At 28.2% G+C, this 21,370-nt stretch overlaps 2 protein-coding genes across 4 annotated transcripts; both read left to right on the top strand.

The window, feature by feature from the left end:
* Positions 1 to 248: 248 nt before the first annotated feature.
* On the top strand, positions 249 to 9,430 carry LOC105363440 (transmembrane protein 181). The gene is made up of 13 exons (XM_011501128.1): positions 249 to 468; positions 1,365 to 1,542; positions 1,734 to 1,837; positions 1,926 to 2,075; positions 2,204 to 2,306; positions 2,905 to 3,058; positions 3,151 to 3,231; positions 3,889 to 3,988; positions 4,068 to 4,195; positions 4,563 to 4,712; positions 4,867 to 4,969; positions 8,647 to 8,877; positions 9,190 to 9,430. Exons 2-13 carry the CDS (start codon positions 1,394 to 1,396, stop codon positions 9,321 to 9,323), a joined length of 1,587 nt encoding a protein of 528 aa, XP_011499430.1. The 5' UTR covers positions 249 to 468; positions 1,365 to 1,393; the 3' UTR covers positions 9,324 to 9,430.
* Positions 9,431 to 12,526: 3,096 nt separating this feature from the next.
* LOC105363439 (caspase-1-like) lies at positions 12,527 to 21,284 on the top strand. Of its 3 annotated transcripts, none has more exons than XM_011501125.1 (7): positions 12,527 to 13,093; positions 18,024 to 18,233; positions 19,213 to 19,340; positions 19,685 to 19,929; positions 20,108 to 20,286; positions 20,449 to 20,581; positions 20,845 to 21,284. In XM_011501125.1, the coding sequence occupies exons 1-7, from the start codon at positions 12,992 to 12,994 to the stop codon at positions 21,084 to 21,086; spliced, it is 1,239 nt and encodes a 412-aa protein (XP_011499427.1). In that variant the 5' UTR covers positions 12,527 to 12,991; the 3' UTR covers positions 21,087 to 21,284. The 3 variants fall into 3 exon arrangements, with proteins under 3 accessions (XP_011499427.1, XP_011499428.1, XP_011499429.1); XM_011501126.1 differs by lacking the exon at positions 12,527 to 13,093 and adding an exon at positions 15,012 to 15,288; XM_011501127.1 differs by lacking the exon at positions 12,527 to 13,093 and adding an exon at positions 16,485 to 16,544.
* Positions 21,285 to 21,370: the final 86 nt, after the last annotated feature.

The following is a 21,370-nucleotide window of genomic DNA, read 5'->3' as shown; positions in this document are numbered from 1 at the left end:
GATCTATACTTCATATTCCAATATTATTAATTTAATAATGCAATTCGTGCCTCTTTAATCATAATCATCACAGTGGAGAAGCATAAAAATATCACATCTTCTCACAAATTTCATCTATATATCCAATGTACCACCTAGTCACTCACAAACCGAGCGTACTGCAAAAAGATGTGGAATTTAACGTTGGCTGGGGCAATCGTACTATCCGGGTGAGGTCGTCAACAAGAAAAGAAAGAGCCTTTGTCGGCCACTCTCGTCATCAGACAACCGTCCCACATTTCCCGATATTCACAGGGACGCAGATGGAAGGAGAGTCGGTGGTCGTGCACTCGTCTGCAAATCGATAAACCTCTATAATACGCAGGCGTCGCATCGAGGGTTGCGCCGTCGCGACGCTCCAGGTGCTACATGCGTTGTGCGTTGTGCGTTGTGCGTTGTGCGTTGTGCGTTGTATTGTTTGGAGTCGCGGTGAGTGTTACAGTTTCCTTAAGTTCATTCTAATTCAGGGTTTTCAGGAAATTTGCGAAGCGTCGCCAGCCGTCGTCATGTATGAGGAGGAGACGAGGGTCTATCCGAGGAACGCTTAAGGCCTCCCTTCGCCCAATGTTGAAATATAATAAGTTGTATTCGTTGGTGATTTTGCTAATCGTGAGGTGGTCGTTGACGTGGTCGTCCTAGGACAATCGCAAGTACTGATGATAAAAGTGACTAAGAAAAGAATAAACGACATTTATTCCTCTCGATTATTTTTTTCCTCTCAAAATTCTAATAGAGTCTAATGTTTTTGAGATAGCGTAGCGTCATGTTACACGCGTATCGTGCCATCACTTTGGTTTATGTATGAAAACTTGATAAATACAGCTTATTGTTTAATAATTACGGTTCACTTGTACTCGCCTATTTACACATTTTATTTTTAATTTAAATTGTAGATGTCATTGTCAGTGAAAATCTTGTTCGACTCGTGTATCGATAGAGTCCTCGTGCTGCATTCTCTTATGCGACAAAAACCAATACTATAAAAAAAAAAATTTTCATACGCCATATTAATAAAACATAAAGCACACCAAGTACGAACGCGTTTAAAAAATTGACGTATGCAAAGTTAAACTGCCATGCATTTGTTTTTATAAATTACCTCGCATTTATACAGATATCCACATAACCTCTCCTAACATAAGCATATAATAATAATAATAATAATAATAACTAATAACTAATAAATAAATAAATAAAAAAAAAAAAAAAAAAATCGAATAAGATTATTTTCCAACGCGCTCAAGGCCTTGTTTTTATATGTTTCTCTGTGCATTTATCGAGATAATGTTGATGTATCCTCTACAACATTCACTGTCTGCTTTCAGAGGCGTATTACGCGATATAATCGAGAAAAATGGACGGAGCCAATATGGGATACTCCTATCATTTACCATCCGGAGGTTGGAACTTTAAGGTGCGCAATGCATTGTCCCAGTGCAGCGATATTTTTAGCGAATTTAACAAATACCTTGCACCGGCTTATCATCACGACCGTTGCGAAAGGTTCGACAGTCTTTAATGCGTATTTAGTAATTAGTTGACTTTTCAATCCAGTCATTTAGTGACCTTTATGCCGACGAATTTTGTCATTGTAAAAAGTTTACATTACATTAGAGTAACAGCGTGTTTTTAGTTTATACTACATATTTACAGCAAATGCACACAATTGTTAAAAGTTTGTCTATGTATTGCAGGTCTGTGAGCATGCGACTTTATTCCATGCACAAAAGAGAATTTGTCGTGGTCGTATTTACATTTTTTGCTTGTTTTGGATTGGCAGTATTCATCGGTCTGGCTGGTAAGCTTTTATTATGACATCGTATTCTTTTAATTTCTAGCCCCCATTAAAGCGCGTATCATGGCAATAAAACGACATTGTATAAAAGGTCCTCCGATTACATCAACGTCGGAACAAAAAGCACATTTGAACACCAGCGACATGGACACTGGACCCTTCATTATGAACACACCAGCTTTATCGACCTACAGTCAGCAATTATGGGTGATAGCTAAGTTGTCGACATCAAATAATGATGGTAAAATGGGGTTTTGACTCGACATTACTTATGAATAATTTTGCATTAAAAAGTCATGGTTTGATTAATAATAATAATAATAATAATAATAATAATAATAAGAGATAATAAAATATGATTTATCTTAGATGAACGATATGACAAAAGTTTTCGAATTAGTGTATCGATAGATGGTATTACAGTGGAGCGCAAAGTGGAGCACATATTGCCGATAGAGGGCGGTCATAATAGGTAAACTTATATGACACTTTTAAGCTGAACAGACAAGAGCTGTCGATTAATAGATTAAATTATTAAGTCGATTAAATTATCAATTAATCAATTCGATGCATTATACAAGTTGAAAATAAAAAAATGCTTATAGCATTAAGCCATTGACTAATTTATAGAACAAAACGATTACATTTAATTTTAACGATTTGTATTAATAACCCAAAGCTATTTATAGAATTTTCTAATGTCATTCGAGTGCATTATATTATTTATTAAATTGTAAAGAAAGTAAAATGATTATTAATAAAATATCTTATTGAAATAAAATATCACATAAAGGGGTTGACTAGCGCTTTCTGTGCATAACAAATTTAATTGAAATAATGAATAATTAACGCAACTCCATATGATTGATATAATAGTAATGAATTCTTCTAAAATTTATATTGTTGATATATTTGTGAGAAATATTGTTTTTAAAACTTGACATTATTATGGGTCTTTGAAATTTTTATTTCATTAAATATCCCCTTTGTATTTCAAAATATATAATAAGAATCTCATTATACCGATCTAATATTTTAAGAAGTAATTCATTGTTTCTTTATGTAATTAGGACGAGGCATCTTAAATGCGAAAGTCAAACATGTGAAGAAATTATTGTCGCGCATCTTGGATTCCTAAATTACGGACACTATATAATTACAGTACGTTTTTATGGATTGGAGAGCTTTCATCAACGTTATACCATTCGTGATGTTAAATTCTACGTCAGTAAGCACTAATAAACAACAAACAGTTATGTTTCTTTGAATAATAATTCAATGTTGTGACTAAAATTTATTTTAAATGTTCGTTATAGTTTAAACATTACAATCCAGCTTTTACGCAAATAGAAATCTGGTTTAGGTTAATCTTTCTTTTGTTCACATTCGTAGCTACGGTGAGTAAGCATTTAAATTTCTTTTATACTTAATAATTTATACTCTACTTTAATTATTTTTTTATGAAAGTAAAATATTATTAATATAACGAATAGAATAAATCTTTTTAGAAATATGGAATCAATTTTTTTTTTCTTCAAATAAATTAACTGAAATAGACAATTACTCTATTGATATAATAATGTCTAAGGACATTATAATATTGCAATAATGGCATTGTTTATATATTTTAGTTTAGAAAGATATATAAATGGAAGCAATAAAGAATGGCATCAAAAGTAGTGATAAGCCTCGGCATCTATTTACATTAGATTTTACGTTCATTCTACCGGGATGGATAGCGAAGTCGGTCAATTTTGTTGACATTTAAGTTATTAATACCTTTAATGACTTGATTGGACAATCATAACATTACCCTATCCTTGAATGAAATGTAACATTCATGACTTTTCATACGTCTAGTCATTCGAAAGTCATAAATCATTTCATAATTCAAGTTCTTGTTTCAAACGATAATGTTTAACGTAATAATATACTATGATAACACATTTATTTACAAAATATTAAAATCTTTTAAGATTTAATATAAAAACTTTACTATCTATGATTTCATCAAATCATTGCTACCAATTTAATGCAGAGATATCATTTTACAGTGTTGGTTTGGAAATTCTCTTAAAAAATATCCGGTCCAAGATTGGTCTATAGAACAAAAGTGGATATCCATTTTATTACCTTTACTCATTTTATACAATAGTAAGTAAAATAATATTAATAAACATTATGTGTCTATGGTATGAATATAAAATATAAAATAATTTTTAAATATGTTAAGATCCATTGTTTCCATTGACGTTCCTAATTAATTCTTGGTTACCTGGAATGATCGATGCTATTCTACAAACAACATTTCTTTGTACAATTTTAATGTTTTGGCTCTGTGTTTATCATGGATTAAGACAGGCAAGACAGTAATTATATATTTTATTTAAATGAATATATATATATATATATATATATATATATATATTAAAAACTAATAAACATTATTTCCGTTTTGATCACTACACAATAAATTAAATTTTTTATTATATGAACATACTATATAATAATTGATACCCATTAAAAATCTTAGTAAACAAAATTTAGCATATTTTTATTATAATAATACTGATAAAGTTTATTATTTTAATATGATGTATGATTTCGTTTATTCTCTAAACTAATTCCTTAAAAGTAATATGCCTCAAATATTAAATTTTAATTTTACTGTAATTTACTTACGGTTGATTGAAATCATAAATTAATAAAATTTTTATTATCTTCACAGAATGAGAGGCGAATTTTAACGTTTTATTTACCAAAAATAATAATAGTGGGTACACTATGGGGAGCAGCTCTAACGCTTGCAACTTGGTTAAGATGTACAGAATTAGAAGATCCGACGTATAATTATGTCCTTGACACATCTAGTTATTATGTTAGTATACATATCTATTAATTTGACATATTATAAATATCCATATAGACGATTATTAGCTTTGGAAAATATATGGGCCTTGAAAGACATTTAAATGTACATACAAATGTGTAAAAACATTTTAATAATATAATATCATATATCTTATAATCAGGGATTCAAAGTTTTCTTCTTTTCGGTTGGAGGTATTTACATAGCATATCTTCTGCTACTAATTCTACGAGCATATAGTGAATTAAGATCCATGCCATACTTCGGTAAGTCATTTTAAAAGTATAGATTAATTATTTCTACATATTCTTTATAAAATTTATTATATTTTTAAATGTTTAAATTTTATATCTAAATAAATGTCCGGATAGATTTAAAAATAATTATTTTAATATCTCTTTCAATGTTCATTCACATATTGTATGCTTTATTTCATTTTATTTGATTAGAATAATTTTTTATCTATAGCTTAAATATTACAATATGAAAAGCGAAAAATAATCATTGTGCAGAAAATTTTTTTGTTTTAGTTTTTTGTGTTAACTTGATATTTTTATTTACACCGTGAAACATAAACTTACTTTCATGGTTGTTAATAGTTTTAACATAAATGAAAAGACGAAAAACCGGTTTTTAAGCTTTCTTTTTCTACTAAAATAAGTATATTAAGTTTCTATGTTCGCCCTATTACCAAATGTTAATCTTAGGTAAAAGAAATCTCTTTTCTGCATTATCCTTTTTTAGCACGAAAATAATAAATTCATTAATTGCAAGTTTTATTAGGTAAGGTTAATTTTTGTTAATATTATCAAAAATTAATATTATCAAAAATTCAAAACAATTTATTATTAATATTTAAACAGTATTGTTGTAATAATTATAAATATCAACAAGAATTATTAATTCGTGAATGAGAATTAAACAAAAATATGTAACATATCTTTCAAAAATATATATTTTTTATTTTAGTTTTAAGAATAGAATATTTTTATATTAAAAATTCTTTTAATTAGAGTGGTAATCGATAATTAGGAAATATGTGAATTAACCGAATCCAATGACCCAATAACTTGTATATAAATTTGCTTAGTATATATTATAAGATAATAATTCTATTTCCTTAAGAGTCATTCAAAATTTATCAACGATTACAACTGTCGAATAATGTAATGCTCGTCGTCTGGTTTGAATTGTCAAAGATCGTTTCAATACCTTAAGAGCTTTTAAAATTGTACCTATTTCAACATTTTTGTCATAATGTATCTATGCATTTATTTTTGTTAAACTATTTTACAAAAGTGTAGAATTTTAATATTTGTACGCGAAATATCGAAGACACTTTACCTTCCATCTCCACGAGACAACCGGAATCCATTGCTAAGCGAAAAATAATGTGATATACTTGAAGAATGTGTCGTCGGTGGGGATTTGAGGCTCCACCCGCTTAGCCTTCAATTTTTGACGTCATAAAACTGGTTCCTTTATTAAGATTCGACGAATTTAAATTGCAATTCGAAGAAACAATAGTGGCTTGCTAACCATTTCATAATATACAAATTTGTATTAAAAAATTGATTCAAGTCACATAGAAAGTAGTAAAAGAATAATAAGTGGTAAAAAAATTAATCTATAATCTGACTTTATATTAATAAAGAAGGAGTACCGTAATCAATATCCTTGTGAAAAATCCTAATATATATACATATACTCTTTATTTTTATGAATATTAAATATATAAAATTCGTTGCTCACTCGTGAGGGCTCCTTTAATAGGATTTATCATTTTTAAATTATTAGATAATTTATAAAATACTTTATTGAATAAAAAGTTATGTATGTACATGTTCAATATATACAACCTATTGGATAACATAAAAATTATTATATTTAATTTACAAAATCCTTACTATCTTTCCATTAATTTGGTTAACGAAATATTATTAAATAAATGTTTAGGAACCACAAATTCCACGAAACCACAAATTAAAATTAGTATGTTTATTAATTAGCATCTTCGTTATCTCATATATTTTTCAAGCAAATAGAAATTTATGTTAATTAAATTCATTTCAAATGCATCAAAGATTTTCTAATAAGAAGTAAAATAAATGTAATAAATCATTTTATTGCGCGTGATGTATAATAAAATAAATTAATGAATTTCTGTGGGGATATTATATTTAATGTAACATACCGTAAAAATCTATTATATTTATTATATATTAAAATATTTGAATTGTTAAATTGTTCATTTTTATAATATATATTATAAATAAAGTAATAGCTTGTTTACAATACATTTAATGAATTAAGTAATTATCAACAGAAATAATATTAACTTTAAATGGACTATCGTTTATATAATAAGTAGATATTGCCTGAGATCATTATATAGAAGTACAGAACTTTTTATTTGATAAAATATTGGCAATGTCCATATATTATCACATTAAATTTGATAGATTAATATATTAATCGTATTATAAAATTTTTATATGAAGGATTACTGAATTTATCGCAGATATTAAATTTAAATAGTAATTGAGACTAATGAAGTTCATATTTATCTCGAAAGTAATCTTAATAATCTAAAGTGCTATGTGCTTTTCTTTAAATTCTTTCCTTAATAATGTTGATATTTATTTCATATCAACACTATCATTACATTTCATACTCATATGATATCAACATTCACATTAACATTCAAACTTTATTTATAATTTTCCAATTGTCACTGAATGATCCAAAGTCATTTGAACGTTTAGAAATAATTGTTATTGGCTGTGTGTGTTTTTGATTCTTATACATTAGCTCATATAATACCATAGCTCATTTCCCTTATCCGTTAGCTTAGCGCGGAAGGAGGAGAGAATCATTCCCTCTGCTAGACTTTTACCTTCTTCTGATCGTTTCATTTTTTGCGAGTCAAGTGACTCACCTTTCCCTTTCACGCTCTAAGGCGGTAAAGCGACGCAGTACTTGTACAAAGGTGATATATTGCATTTTAAAAACTCCAACAATCGTGTGGCTTTTCCTTTATTATTATATGTACTAGATTGCTTATGGTCTATGTTTATTAAAAATCATTTGAAATTAACATAATTCAATGCATGTAATATTCATAAAATACCCAAATGAGATGAATAAAAATAGAGTAATAATTTGTTCATGGTGTAATAAAGAGCATATAATGACCAATAGATATTAATATAATAATACGTATTTTGTTAAAGTATAGTACTAATGAAAATAAGCAATTTTAAATTGAATGAGTCATTTACTTTCTTAGAAACATATGACTCATATATCATTTTGTAGAGAAATTCACGAGATGCTTTTATTCGTAAAAATAATAATTTTTTTATATTAAAAATCCCTTGTACTGTCTTACTCTTTATACAAATCTGGCTATTTATTAGAATTAGAGGTTATTTACAAGACTATTTTCTGTCGCAATATCCTCGACCAAACCGCGAAATAATTAAACAATATGATATAATATATTTAATTTTTCGATAATACATTTTAAGTTATTATTTTAAAAACAAAAAGTCTTGGAATTTAATAAAAATTATCAGATATTAGATGTTTATTTGTATGCTTTGTGTCAAATGGAGCAATTATAAACATTTTAATATCGCTCTCACCACAGCGGTATTTATTAATAATAATAATAATAATAAAGTGAAAACGATTAGTTTTAAACTCTATAATGCAAAAAAAATTTTCAATCGTATATTTAATGAATTTTAATATTTAATAAAATTTAATCAATTTTACCATATCATGAAAGTCTCTATAAATCAGATACTCAAATGACGTATGTTTAATTTGAAAATATCCAAAATCTGCTTCTCGAAGAAAGAGGAAACTTCGATTACCTAATAAACGAAAGCTCATGAAATTTTTATACTATTAAAATTTTAATTTTTCTTCTTTGTAGATTTACGTTTAAAATTTTTAACATTGTTTCTCGCCATCGTTATTGGGATCTCGTCCCTCATAACAATCAGGAGATTCGGAGCGGGTGTCCTGGAGGATAGTTTTGCCTCGCGTCTTTCAACCCATTACAAAACTTCTGCCCAATTCATGGCTCTTTATGGTCTTTTGAATTTTTATTTATACGCCATGTCTTACGTGTACTCACCCGGAGTACAGCAAGTTTACGGACAGCGTAAGTATATTTTTTCTACAATTTTATAAATAAAACTTCGCGTAATGCAGATTTAATTACAACTGTATTTATACTTTCGACTTTCAATTTATAAAACAAATCATTAAATCCATCCATGCGTACATACCTACTACTATGAGCACACACACACACACACACACGCACACGCACACGCACACACACACACACACAGACACATATAGACACATAGAGACGAAATATTTTTTAAATATAAATTTTGCTGCATACGTTCCACGAGTACTGTTATTTCATAACATACATTGATAAAAAATTTAATTAATTTTTCTCTAGATAATTCAATAACTAAGGATAATCCATCGTTTTCAATGATAAACGATTCAGATGAGGAGGTAATATACTGTTCCGACGAGGATAGCAGATGTCCATTGACACGACCTGTTCAAAATACTGAAGACAGCGACTGAGAGGGAGAATTAAAAAAATTAGTTTATAAAGATACAAAAATTGACCCGAGTTGATTCACGTAATAATTCGTTGACTCAATAGTCGATCAATTTATTTGTTATTTAATACGCAGATGCTTTTTTACGTATAAAATTTTATGTAAAATTTAATAAAAAATGTAAATATATTGATTATATAAAAAAAAACAGACACACACACACACAAAAATTTAATAAAAAATGTAAATATATTGATTATATAAAAAAAACAGACACACACACACACACGCGCGCGCGCGCGCATGTATGGATGCACATTAGCATGAATGTGTGTATGCATGTATGTATACATATTATAACCAAATAACTACATATTGACGAAACTATATTCCCTGTCATGGAATTAATAAGCCGTAATTGTTTATCAGCAAATCAATCAGTATTCAATCGGTATTCTTCAAATGAATCTTCATTCAATTTGTTTATTTATAAAAATATATATTTAACCAAATATAAAAATAAACAAAAATGACAAATGACTTTTGAAGGAAAAGCCGTATGAAAGGTATATTCTGAGAAAAAGATGTATGACTGCAGAAATCCATTCATACACGAATCAAGTGCACTATAAATCTTAAACAATGGAATTCTATTCCCATATTTTAAGTTGATACAAATTTATTTCGTATACTAAATAGAAGGAAATTCTATGCATCGCTAAACCATACCGTCATTTAAACACGCTTTATGAATAAACAATATTTGTTTTCTTATTAACTTATAATTTTCGCATTGCATAAATTTATCGAGCAAGGATTACAATATTATTTAATAAATTATTTACAATAATTATTTAAATAATTTTAAGTAATTAGCCAATGTTTTTCCAATTGTAAAACTGTTTTTAACTTTTAGTACAATAATCAATTAATTTATTTCAAGTAATCATCGCCTATTATATTTTGAAATAGTTCAAATATATAACTATATTAAATTTCATATAACTACGTGCTTATTTAAATATTTATTTAGTTTTCCCTACCATCAGAAAATATATAGTAATAACAAAAAAATATAAATAAAAGATTTGCAATTGTCGATTATAAAGAAATTTTTTTTATATTTTATATTTTTACAGTATAGTATTATTATACGTTATAAATTTAATCTAAGGCTCTTAATTCAACAAAAGCAATAATATAAATAATATTGTAGTAATTTAAATAAATATTTTAATTTGAAATTAATTACGTGGTATTTTTAAATTTATTCTTTGATAATAAGCAGGCGAATTTTATTAAGCATATGAACTACATTTATTAAGAAAAATATTTTATTGGAAATTGATAGTATTCTAATCTATACTTAATAATTTCAATGAAATTATATTGTAATTGTATTTATATTGTACATTTACATTTCAGTTATTGATGATTCATGATTATTCCAATTTAATGTTATTTAACAAGATCACATTAAGAAATGGGTTACAAAAATATAATACATATATAGATAATGTAAATATTTTTATAAATTTAATATAAATGTACATTATATTATAAAACATTATAAAATATAATGTTATGATTTAAAATCATATTCAAGTATAATAAAATTACCGAAAATTCTTTATAAATTTGTATGTAAAAATTCACATTTTTTATGAAAAAAGGAAGCCATTACTTATATAAAATAATTTTTTGGTTAGTAATAATTTTGGTTTTTTTTATTTTTTGTTTTTATGTTTTAATTACTTTTATGTTGAAAAATTAAGATTTTAATGCCAATTTACTTGGATGTAAATTAGAAATCAAACTAGGTTATATGAACCAAACATAAACGATGAATTCTAAGATAATATAAAGAGACTTTAAAAATATAAATAATTTCATAATTAAATGAAAGAAAATGCGTATAAAAAATATTTTTTGTCAAAGACGTTTTAATATAATGGTAAATGTTTATTAAATATTTAATATACACTTGTAATACAAATAATGCGGCCAGACCTATAAACGCTTCGAATTCGAACTATAAATTACATGTTGGAGTTTATTATAAAAGTTGTAATTACGATTTAGTAATGTTTTTTAATAATTATCAATGAAGTAGTGTTATGAAATAAATCAATTGAATATAGAAACGATGAATTTCATAAAAGAGGAAAAATCAAGTTAACGATTATAAGCGATTATAAGAGAGGAAGAATGAATGAGAGAAGTCCAAAGCCAAATGGAGTGTGTTGTATAATTTGAATGAATTATCTACGGAAAATTTGACTATTGGCTTATGCAAGTGAAAAACTTGTATCGAACCAATTATATTAATTGGTTCGAGTAATGTTTAACTTTTATGTCTATTAACGATTCATTTAGAATATTTATATTTTTTTTATATTGTTGTAATGTATTGGTTTAAAGTGCGTTTAGATGGTGAAATATATAATAAAATGAAGCTTATTAACATACCAGAAGGAAATTAGTTATATTTGTAAAATTTTAAACACTGTATGTAAAACACTAATATCGTTAAAATTATCATCGAAATAATAGAAATATTTTTAATGAAAATGTATGATTAAACTTTGTTATAGAAACAACTTTTAAATATTAAATTGATTAACTGAAACTTACGTTTATATACAATGAAAATTTTTATACTAAACATTATTTTAATATTTTTAATATGGATGTAATGTATTTCAAAGCTCCTTATCTGTCGATTTATCGACAGATCTACTTCTGAAAGTCATATACAATTGAAAAACTTATTTGATGTTTAGAATATAGAACTGAAATAAACACTTTATAAATAAAAACATTTATGTTGGTAAATGCGTAAAATATTTGACACTTTTGGAGTTTGATTCAAAAGTAGTAAACAATAACATTAACAAAAACATTTAAGTACGATGAAGTAGTGTTTGGTAAAGGGGGAAGGAAAAGGTCGCGTAACAGGGAAGCTTATGTTTCTTCTCGATTCAAAATATGGCCTATCAATCTTTTCAGAAGTGACTCGAGTTGAAAAATCTGCTTGCAAATAAGCAAATTCATAATCGTAAGCAAATGGAATGGTTATCTTCAATGCTAAAAATATTTTCTCTGTTTATTTCATCAGTTTAATTAATAATTCATATATATATATATATATATATATGCGTATGAGCGTGTGTGCGCGCGCGTGTGTATTCGTCTATATTATGAATATAGATTTATATTTATATCACTTTGTTCCATAAAATTGGTTTTTAAATCTAGAGGATTTCGTAGACTGAAATAAAATTTCTGACAATAATTAAGCCGATTTTAATAAATTTCAAAATAAAATTTCACGATTTCTTTTGAACAATCGTGTACGAATACCCGATAATTTATTATTGACGAAGAATTACCGAAGCAAAGTTCTGATTTGCCGAAATGATAAGTCACAATGAATTATTCTCAATGGGTGAGCGGTACCGCTCCAAACAAAACTCACCACTACTGATATAATAATGACAAACGTTGAAGGAGTAAGGGGAGGTGAGCCTTGCGGGCTTTTACCGGTAAGTGTCTTGAATATTGTCACTCAACCTCGCGACTGTAACATCGTATCTTCCTTGTATTCACAACCCAAACGTTTATTTAACGGAAAGCACATTTATATCGGAGATAAATAATAGTGAATGATAGTAATTTTATGGAAATCAAATGTGCGATCCGAAGAAGAGTGACGACTTGAAGAAGACATGGAAAATAGACATGTTCTGTGGATTTTCTGAATACGAAAGCCATTCGGAAATCGAAGACGAGGTTTGTTTATAGATTCTTCTTATTATCCATGTATTTATCATAAATTAATAAATTTTAAGAATTAATTATTAAATTTTTACGCACAACCTAGTATTAATATTCTAATGTCTTATATAATAAATAATGTACAAATGCGTAAAATGACTATTATTGTTTATTATAATGCATACTATATAACTTAAGTGTTGTGACCATTTGTTAATTACATAGGGCATAATAAGTTTTAATGAAATTTCCCTTTTACCCTTAAAGCTATGTGTGAGTATCTAACATTTCCGCAATAAATCATTATATATTATTAATTTAGATGCAAAGGATTCCATTCAAATAGATCATAAACTCAAGTAATTTTTTTATTCATATTATTGAAAGATCTATTTTTTGCGTATCTATAGACAATTAATTTTCGTTATATTCTGATCAGAGAATTATTATAATATTAAAATCGTTAATTAATGTATTATATAATATTATATTACTTATCATAATTTAAAAATATATAAATATGTAAACCGGTATACAACAGAAGTTATTTATTGTCGCAATTAACAATGTTTTCTTCTGTATATTATTATTTTTCCTAAGAATTAAAAAATTCTAGTTGTATAATTGTTATAAAGTTTTTCTTTATTATCTCAATTAATGAATTTTAATCTTTCATTTCAATTCGATACTTGCGCCTTCTTAAATAATTTGCTATCATTCAATTCGTGCTTTCCATAGTTCATATTTATACTTTTTACTTAAAAAAAAAAGTGTGAATAAATGCTTATGAATTATTTCGCCAATGATAAAACTAACTTTTATATGTTCGTTATACTTTTTCAAAATAATGAGAGCACTCCATGAACACAACATGAGCTAACACAACAGTTAGGTAAAAAATAATTTTAAATTTATAATCAATTTTTGTATCTAAGATATATATACATATTGTTGAATAAATTGTTGTTAAATTTAGTCGAATGATAAAAATTATTTTTTATATCGAAAATATTTCTCAAAATTATCGATTAATCAGATTCATAATATAAAAAAAAACAAATAATCTCTCCTTAGTAGAGAGGAAATGCATTAGGATAAGATAAAAATAATTCAAGTCTAATGTGATTTTATGAATTATAAGAAAAATACAGGATTGCTTTTTATCGCTTGTCTTCAAATTTTTTTACAATTTGCAATACCCGATTTCCGCAAATCGTAAAGATGGCTTATGAAAACCCAAGTTTTATAATTGCACGTTAAATACTTTTAAGACAAACACATCAGCTTAATACACCTAAGATGTATTCCACGTTAGACTTTTAATTCTAACGTAATAATAATCTAAACGCTTATTGACATTAAATTGTGTATCATATATACCTATACCGTCACATTCATACATAATTTCTATAAATTATTATTACTGATTCTAAATAGCAATAGCATTTTTTCCATTCATTTTCTTATCCCCATACAATATTAATATACATTGCATAAATTATAGGTTAAGAATTTGTCCTTACTAATTTAAACTCAAATTGATACGGTAATTCGGTAAATTATGCATTCTAATTATTCTAATTATTATGAGTATTCGAAATCCTGAGTAAGCTCTGACTTTCACACTGTCCCTCACAACGAATGAGTTAAAAATTTCTCGGCGAAGTAAAGTAAAGGAGGGGAGAAGCATAAGCGCAAGCCGAGGAAAGAGGTACACAAAGTTCCGATTTATAAGGCATAACAACAGGCCGCAGTCACTCTCAAATGTTCATCGAGTTAGCACACGTCCTTTTGATCTTCCATCGCACTCAAATGAATACAGTGCACCGTGCTCGCCTGTATTCGTTTTTTTCATCCGTCTAATAGTTGGAGAGAGAGAGAGAGAGAGAGAGAGAGAGAGAGAGAGAGAGAGAGAGAGAGAGAGGGAGAAGTCAAACGAGCAGATCATTTCGGAAAAGACTATTGGAACAATAAATAAACAAAGAAATAAAAAAAGAGACGGCTGAGAATCAGGCCTGCCGTGATTATTGATAGATTTGAGACGGAAAAGCGGAGCCGTTAAACGCGGCCGTTGACGGGAGGATGCGCGCCTTGTTTACCTTTTATTTACAGGTCGCAGTGCAAAGTGCGTCAGTTAAGTAAATTCGGGACACGCCAAGGAGAGGGAGATAATGTCTAAGCGTAAGTGCGAGTACGACAGCGATATACAGGTAAGTCTGTTTGTTTACAGAATTAGAATTTTAAACAGAGAGCATTTACATTGCGCTTATAAATATTATTATTACTCCAGCTGTGTATAATATGCGATGATGATTTCGTGTATTTATAAACATAAGAATTTTTGTAAATCGTAATAGATGCTTATTTTAAAAAACATTATAACAAGCCAATGTCAACAATATTTGACATTTTAGTAGAGTTGTGCACAATGAATTACAAATTACTATAATATATATATATATATATATATATATATATATATATATGCGTGTGGGCGTTTGTGTGCGTGTGCAGCATACGCGCTCGCACATTAAAAACTTATGTTTTTTAAATGACAATGTTAACGAATTTTCGCCACTCAAATTCTATGTAAAAAATAGCAATGATTTTAATATAGAGTAAATATACAAATAATATTTTATTTCTGTTTGTTTGGAGATCATAAATTTAGTTAAAAAAGAACAAACAAAAACCACAACAATAGAAACAAATTATTTATCGCATTTCGTAACCTTATGACAAAGTCAAAAAGAAATCAATTGTTTTAATTAATAAAATTATTTATCGAAAAACGATTGTTAAATTTTATTATAGTTTGCTTAAAACGATATAATAAATTATTCATAAAACATAAGAATATTAATAAGAATCAAGAAGAGGAATTAATTATTTCAATGAAAAAGAAAAAAAAAAAATAGAAAAAAATTAGCAAAAGTGTTTTTAAATTATGCCTTGTATATCCACGTTTGACATAATATCGACGCCAAATTCACAATTGCCTTTATATAGGATAGGAAGACAGTAAATAGAATAAATATCTCAAAACTTACATTAATGGAGCTTGTAAATGGATGATCGGTAAACCAGATTAGAGGTGACTCGTTAGTTATTCTTTTTATGCTTCTAACCGATCGCTTCGATATCCTAGAAATTCAAAAGTTCGGTCAAATTGTAAATTCAAAAGCCGGCCACTGATATAGGAGTGTCGCTACCATCACCCCTAAACGTACACACTCGTTAATTACAAACAGGCGCAAATTATTGTTTATAAGCACGTCCCGCTGGAGCTCTACCGGTTAATATCGCCACGACCTTCTTGCACCGCTCACGTGCGGCGCATTGCATTGCTTTTATTTTCGCGCCAGTTTATTGGAGGCAATCGTCGGGAGACTTGAGTCGTTGACTGATTGGCGGCAGTATTGTATTTATAGCAGCGAGAATGCAACAGGACGAAGAAGACTTTTGCGTATGTCAATATAATTTTTACGAGTTGCTCAACATTCTTCTTCTATTTATCAATTTAATTTTCGTAAGGATTCTTACCACTTCATTATAATTTATCTGTCTTTTTTTTTTTTTTTTTTTTTTTTTTTTTTTTTTTTGGAATTATCGATTGCATTAGGCATTAAATTTACACGAGAAATGTTTAAAATTATATTTACAGCTCATTATAGAATATTATTTCACACGGATTATCGACTCCTATTGTTAACATCGTTAATTGACTCTGCGTTAATCAATGACATTACCATTACCTACTTACATACTTTAGACGGATATAATCGTTTTATAGATTTGATTTATAATATTTCATTATTAAGTGTTAAATTTCATGCTTATTTCTGTATTAGACTTGATGATTTTTTTTATTTTTGTTAAAATTTTTGTTTAAAATTTTTCTTAGAAATTTTTTTTGTTAAAAACTTAAAATACAATCTCGTTGTAAAAATAATCAATGATATTTAAAGAAAGCAAATTTATCTAATTAGACACATTCATTTCAAGCTTTGTGTTATAATAATATGAAATTGTAGAATAAAAGGTAAATGGTAGTCAATACTATTTATGTGTATATATATATATATATATATATATATATATATATATATATGTATGTATGTATGTATGTGTATATATTTATATTTATATATATTTATATATTTATATATATATATATATATATATATATATATATATATATATATATATATATATATGATTGTATGATGTATGTATAAATATGATTTAAGTAAGTATTTAATAATGCCAAACGTTGGTGCATTTACTGATTTAATAGCGATCGAATTTTATAGCTTTGGGGGCTCTTTCTTCTTTTGAAAAATGCATAATAATCTTAAAGGACTATTATTAATTTGGCCGCTTACCCCTTGGAGTTTTGTATAATGGGTTCGATTCTTATCAATGTTGAGATTAATTAAAAACCCATAGTCATGTAGAGAATTAATTGTACTACACAACGTTCTCTAGCTTTCTCCCGGTTGTTTCGATAGTTCAAGCGATAGTTTAATACGAAGGGCAAAGCCAATATTCGAACATTACCTTAATTTGAATTTTAGCATTTCTAAGAATTTTTAATATAACCAATGGCAATTATTATTTGAGATTAGTAAACTTTTATTTAATAATAGTACCGACAGCTTAAATGACTTGAAAATAAATAATGTCGACGCTCGTAGTAAGTAGAAGGGCATTTACGGAAAATTGGCACGCACGAATCGGCTTATAAAGCCACGTAATTTACAAAATTCAACTGCACATCTTATAGATATGCTAAAATTTCAAATGTGTAGTAGGTGAATTGATGGCAGTCTGAAAGATTCAATGTGAAATTGAAATTTTACTAATAATGAGCCCTTCGGAGTGGGCCACAGTATCGTCGTTTCTTAAAAAATCGAAGGTAAAAAGGTGGACTGGTGAATTGCAGATGTCGGACTTTGAGGATTCGCATCCACTGAGGACTCCGGGTCGGGGTAAACGTCGTCAACGCGTTAGCGATGTAATTGACAGCATGGGTGATCGAGGCGACCTTGGATCACCGGCTATCTCCGCTCATCGTGTTACCGCCACCACGACCTCGGCCACCGCCCCAGGCTTCGTCACGCCCCAGAGGACGAGTGCCTATTGGAACTTGGCGGTTCGATCATCTTATTTATTTTATTATTATTATTATTTTTTTTTTTTTTGTTTAAGTTCTCAATTAACTTAAATATTAGCGACAGAGATGCGATAGTAACGTTAATATTTTATGTCCGTGGGATTTAATACATCTGATTCTTTACTAATGAGTAGTCCACGGGAAGGCTATTTTAGTGACGTTTGAAAATTAATCTGCTTGATAATATTTAAGTGAAGATGGCTATCATTGTTCAATAGCTATTTGATAAAAATGTTACGGTACTCGTTAATTTATATGAATCTTGCTGATTTATTTCAGTTTATCATCTAGTCCGGTCCATAACCTTGTTTTACGATCGTCTCATACACTTCGAGAATATATTGTATAATTTACAATGCATTAAAAATGCTTTTTCAATACAAATTTATGTATTATAACATAAACTTGATCCAACTTACTGATCGACTGAATGATTAGCGTATTATAATACAGCAAAAAACAAAAATTTTCAGTATTTCAGTACATCGATCGAAGCTATTGGATTCTAATACATTAATTTTTATTTTGACATTTACATTTCATTAGATGAGCAAAAACTTCTTAAAATGAAATCTTTTTCATTGTCTTTCCATATATATCGAAATTATAAAATTATTTTCACGTGCATTTAATTTCTATGATCAAGTATATCGAATGATTATTAATTCGATTGCCTAAAATTTTAGTATTTATATTTCTGTAGAAGCGTATTATCACTAGAAACTTATTAATTGAAAGCAATTTATCTTTGTTATAATATTTATGTATTTAATGTAAAGTATGAAATTATTTCATCGGGTACAATTTTTGAAAATGTATGAGAATAATAAATGACGCCTTGGGATTCAAGAGTATTAAAATATTCAGAAAGCAATTTATAAATAGCGCATTATCTTTCGGGAATATCGAATAATTCAAAGGACTATGTTTCAATAAAGCGATGTATTTCACTTTATAGATTTCACCGGATCAAGGATACTCGACCACTCCAGAACTTGATCGGTCTTATTCGTCAAATTGGAGGTACAATAAAATCAACTCACACGATGCATTTGTACGACGAGGAGATGAAGATAATTATTCATTGTAAGATTGAAGTTCTTGAGTAATACTACTTTGAGAATGTAAAAAGAACAAAAATTATTTTTTATACTTGAAAAAATTCATAAATTCTATCGTTTATCTCACGATGCTATACAATAACCATATTATCGAATTAATTGTGTAGTTTTCTCATTTTTTAATTAATTCATTATAATTGTTTTTTTTTTTTTTTTTTTTTTTTTTTTTTTTTTGTTCAAGTTATATTTCGACAAAGTAAATAATTGAACTGAATTTACTGTCAAACAAATTAAAACGTTAAAAAAATAGTAATATTATGAATGTCATATACAACAGCGTTTTTAAGACTTTTTTTTTTTGTATTCTAGTTCGTCGGTGGAAATATTGGGAAAATTATCATCGAAAAAAGATGCCGATTGTTACAATATGAATCATCGAAATCGAGGAAAATGCATTATTTTTAATCATGAACATTTTGATATGGGCTTCGAGACACGCGAAGGTTCAAGTGCCGATGCACGACGAATCGAATTAACCTTCCAAGGACTTGGATTCACCGTCGAAATATGCGATGATTACGAACACAGTAGTATAATAAATAAGATTAATAAGTGTAAGTTAAACTGAAATTACACGTATTATATTTTCAATACGATATTTTGCTTAATAGAATTGCTAAAGTAATAACATTCATTACGAGAAATTATTATTAAAATTGCTATATAAATAAACAATTTTTTATTTTATTTTATTTTTCTTCTTTTCATTTTATTTTCTTTTTTAATTCATAGTAAGTGAAGAAGATCATACAGAAAATGACTGTATTTGCATTTTCGTATTAACGCACGGATTGCAAAATGATTTTATCTGCGCGAAAGACGTTGTTTATAAATTGGACAGCATATGGAAGCCTTTTACTGCCGATAGATGTAGTACATTAGCCGGAAAACCAAAGCTATTCTTCTTTCAGGTGAGCAAACAATTAATTGCTTTTTTCCAATCATTTACGTGGTGTCTGAGTATGAATTACCATGCAATTATTCAAATTATTCAAATTACTCGTCGAAGAATTGATGTTCAAAGAGCAGTCGATGAATTTACATTGTAATATACAATTTTACAATTGATTTAGGCTTGTAGAGGAGATAAACTCGATGGAGGCGTTAAAATGCAACGATCTGGAACAACTGAGACTGACTCATCTACTACCTCTTATAAAATTCCAACGCATGCCGATTTTCTTTTTGCACATAGTACCGTTGAAGGTAAGAGTAAAAGAACATCCTATTTAAACACATTTGTCATTAATATGCTTAGAGATTTGTATTTTATATGTTTTTACATCGTTAATGACCGAGAGCTCGAGTCTTGTTTAACAAAGTTTGTGATATACCAATTGTGGATTTAATCCATATTTCATTCGACGTTCCCTCGGATGTTTCTATCGAGCATAAATTTTAGCAGGAAATGTTAATAAGCTCATCACAATAGACAATGAAAAATGAGTGAAATTCAATTTAATTTTCAGGCTTCTTCTCTTGGAGGAATCCAGAGGAAGGCACGTGGTTCGTTCAGAGTCTCTGCGATGTGATCGATAAGCACGCCTCAACGACCGACCTCTCCAAGATGCTGACAATGACGGCGCGTAAGGTTGCTACGGATTTCGCTAGCTACAATAATCTGGATCCAACTTTACACGATCAGAAGCAAGTGCCCTCGGTCACCTCGATGCTCATCCGCGACTTGTACTTTTCGTCAAAGAACGGTTAGGGCACGCCTGATGAATAGAAAAATTATGTACTTTGCTATTGAGTCCATAAAGCGATAAGATTCGATTATATTAGATTTGCTCAATTAAACATGTTTGCCATGTCTTAGCCTAATAATGATCTGGTTCGATGTAATCGAATAGAAATGAGATTAGTGAGAAGCATGAGTTCTCAAAACTGATAAATATGTTTCATAAATATGCCTACTCAGACCATTTTCTTATAAATCGAAAAAATCTATTATGTATTTATTATTTAATATAGAATTCGTAGACCGAATACTAT

The sequence above is a fragment of the Ceratosolen solmsi genome, unplaced genomic scaffold, assembly GCF_000503995.2.
Source record: "Ceratosolen solmsi marchali unplaced genomic scaffold, CerSol_1.0 scaffold57, whole genome shotgun sequence".
NCBI lineage: Eukaryota > Metazoa > Arthropoda > Insecta > Hymenoptera > Agaonidae > Ceratosolen > Ceratosolen solmsi.
The sequence above is the reverse complement of the archived record's forward strand: the minus strand, read 5'-3'. Positions and strand labels throughout refer to the sequence as shown.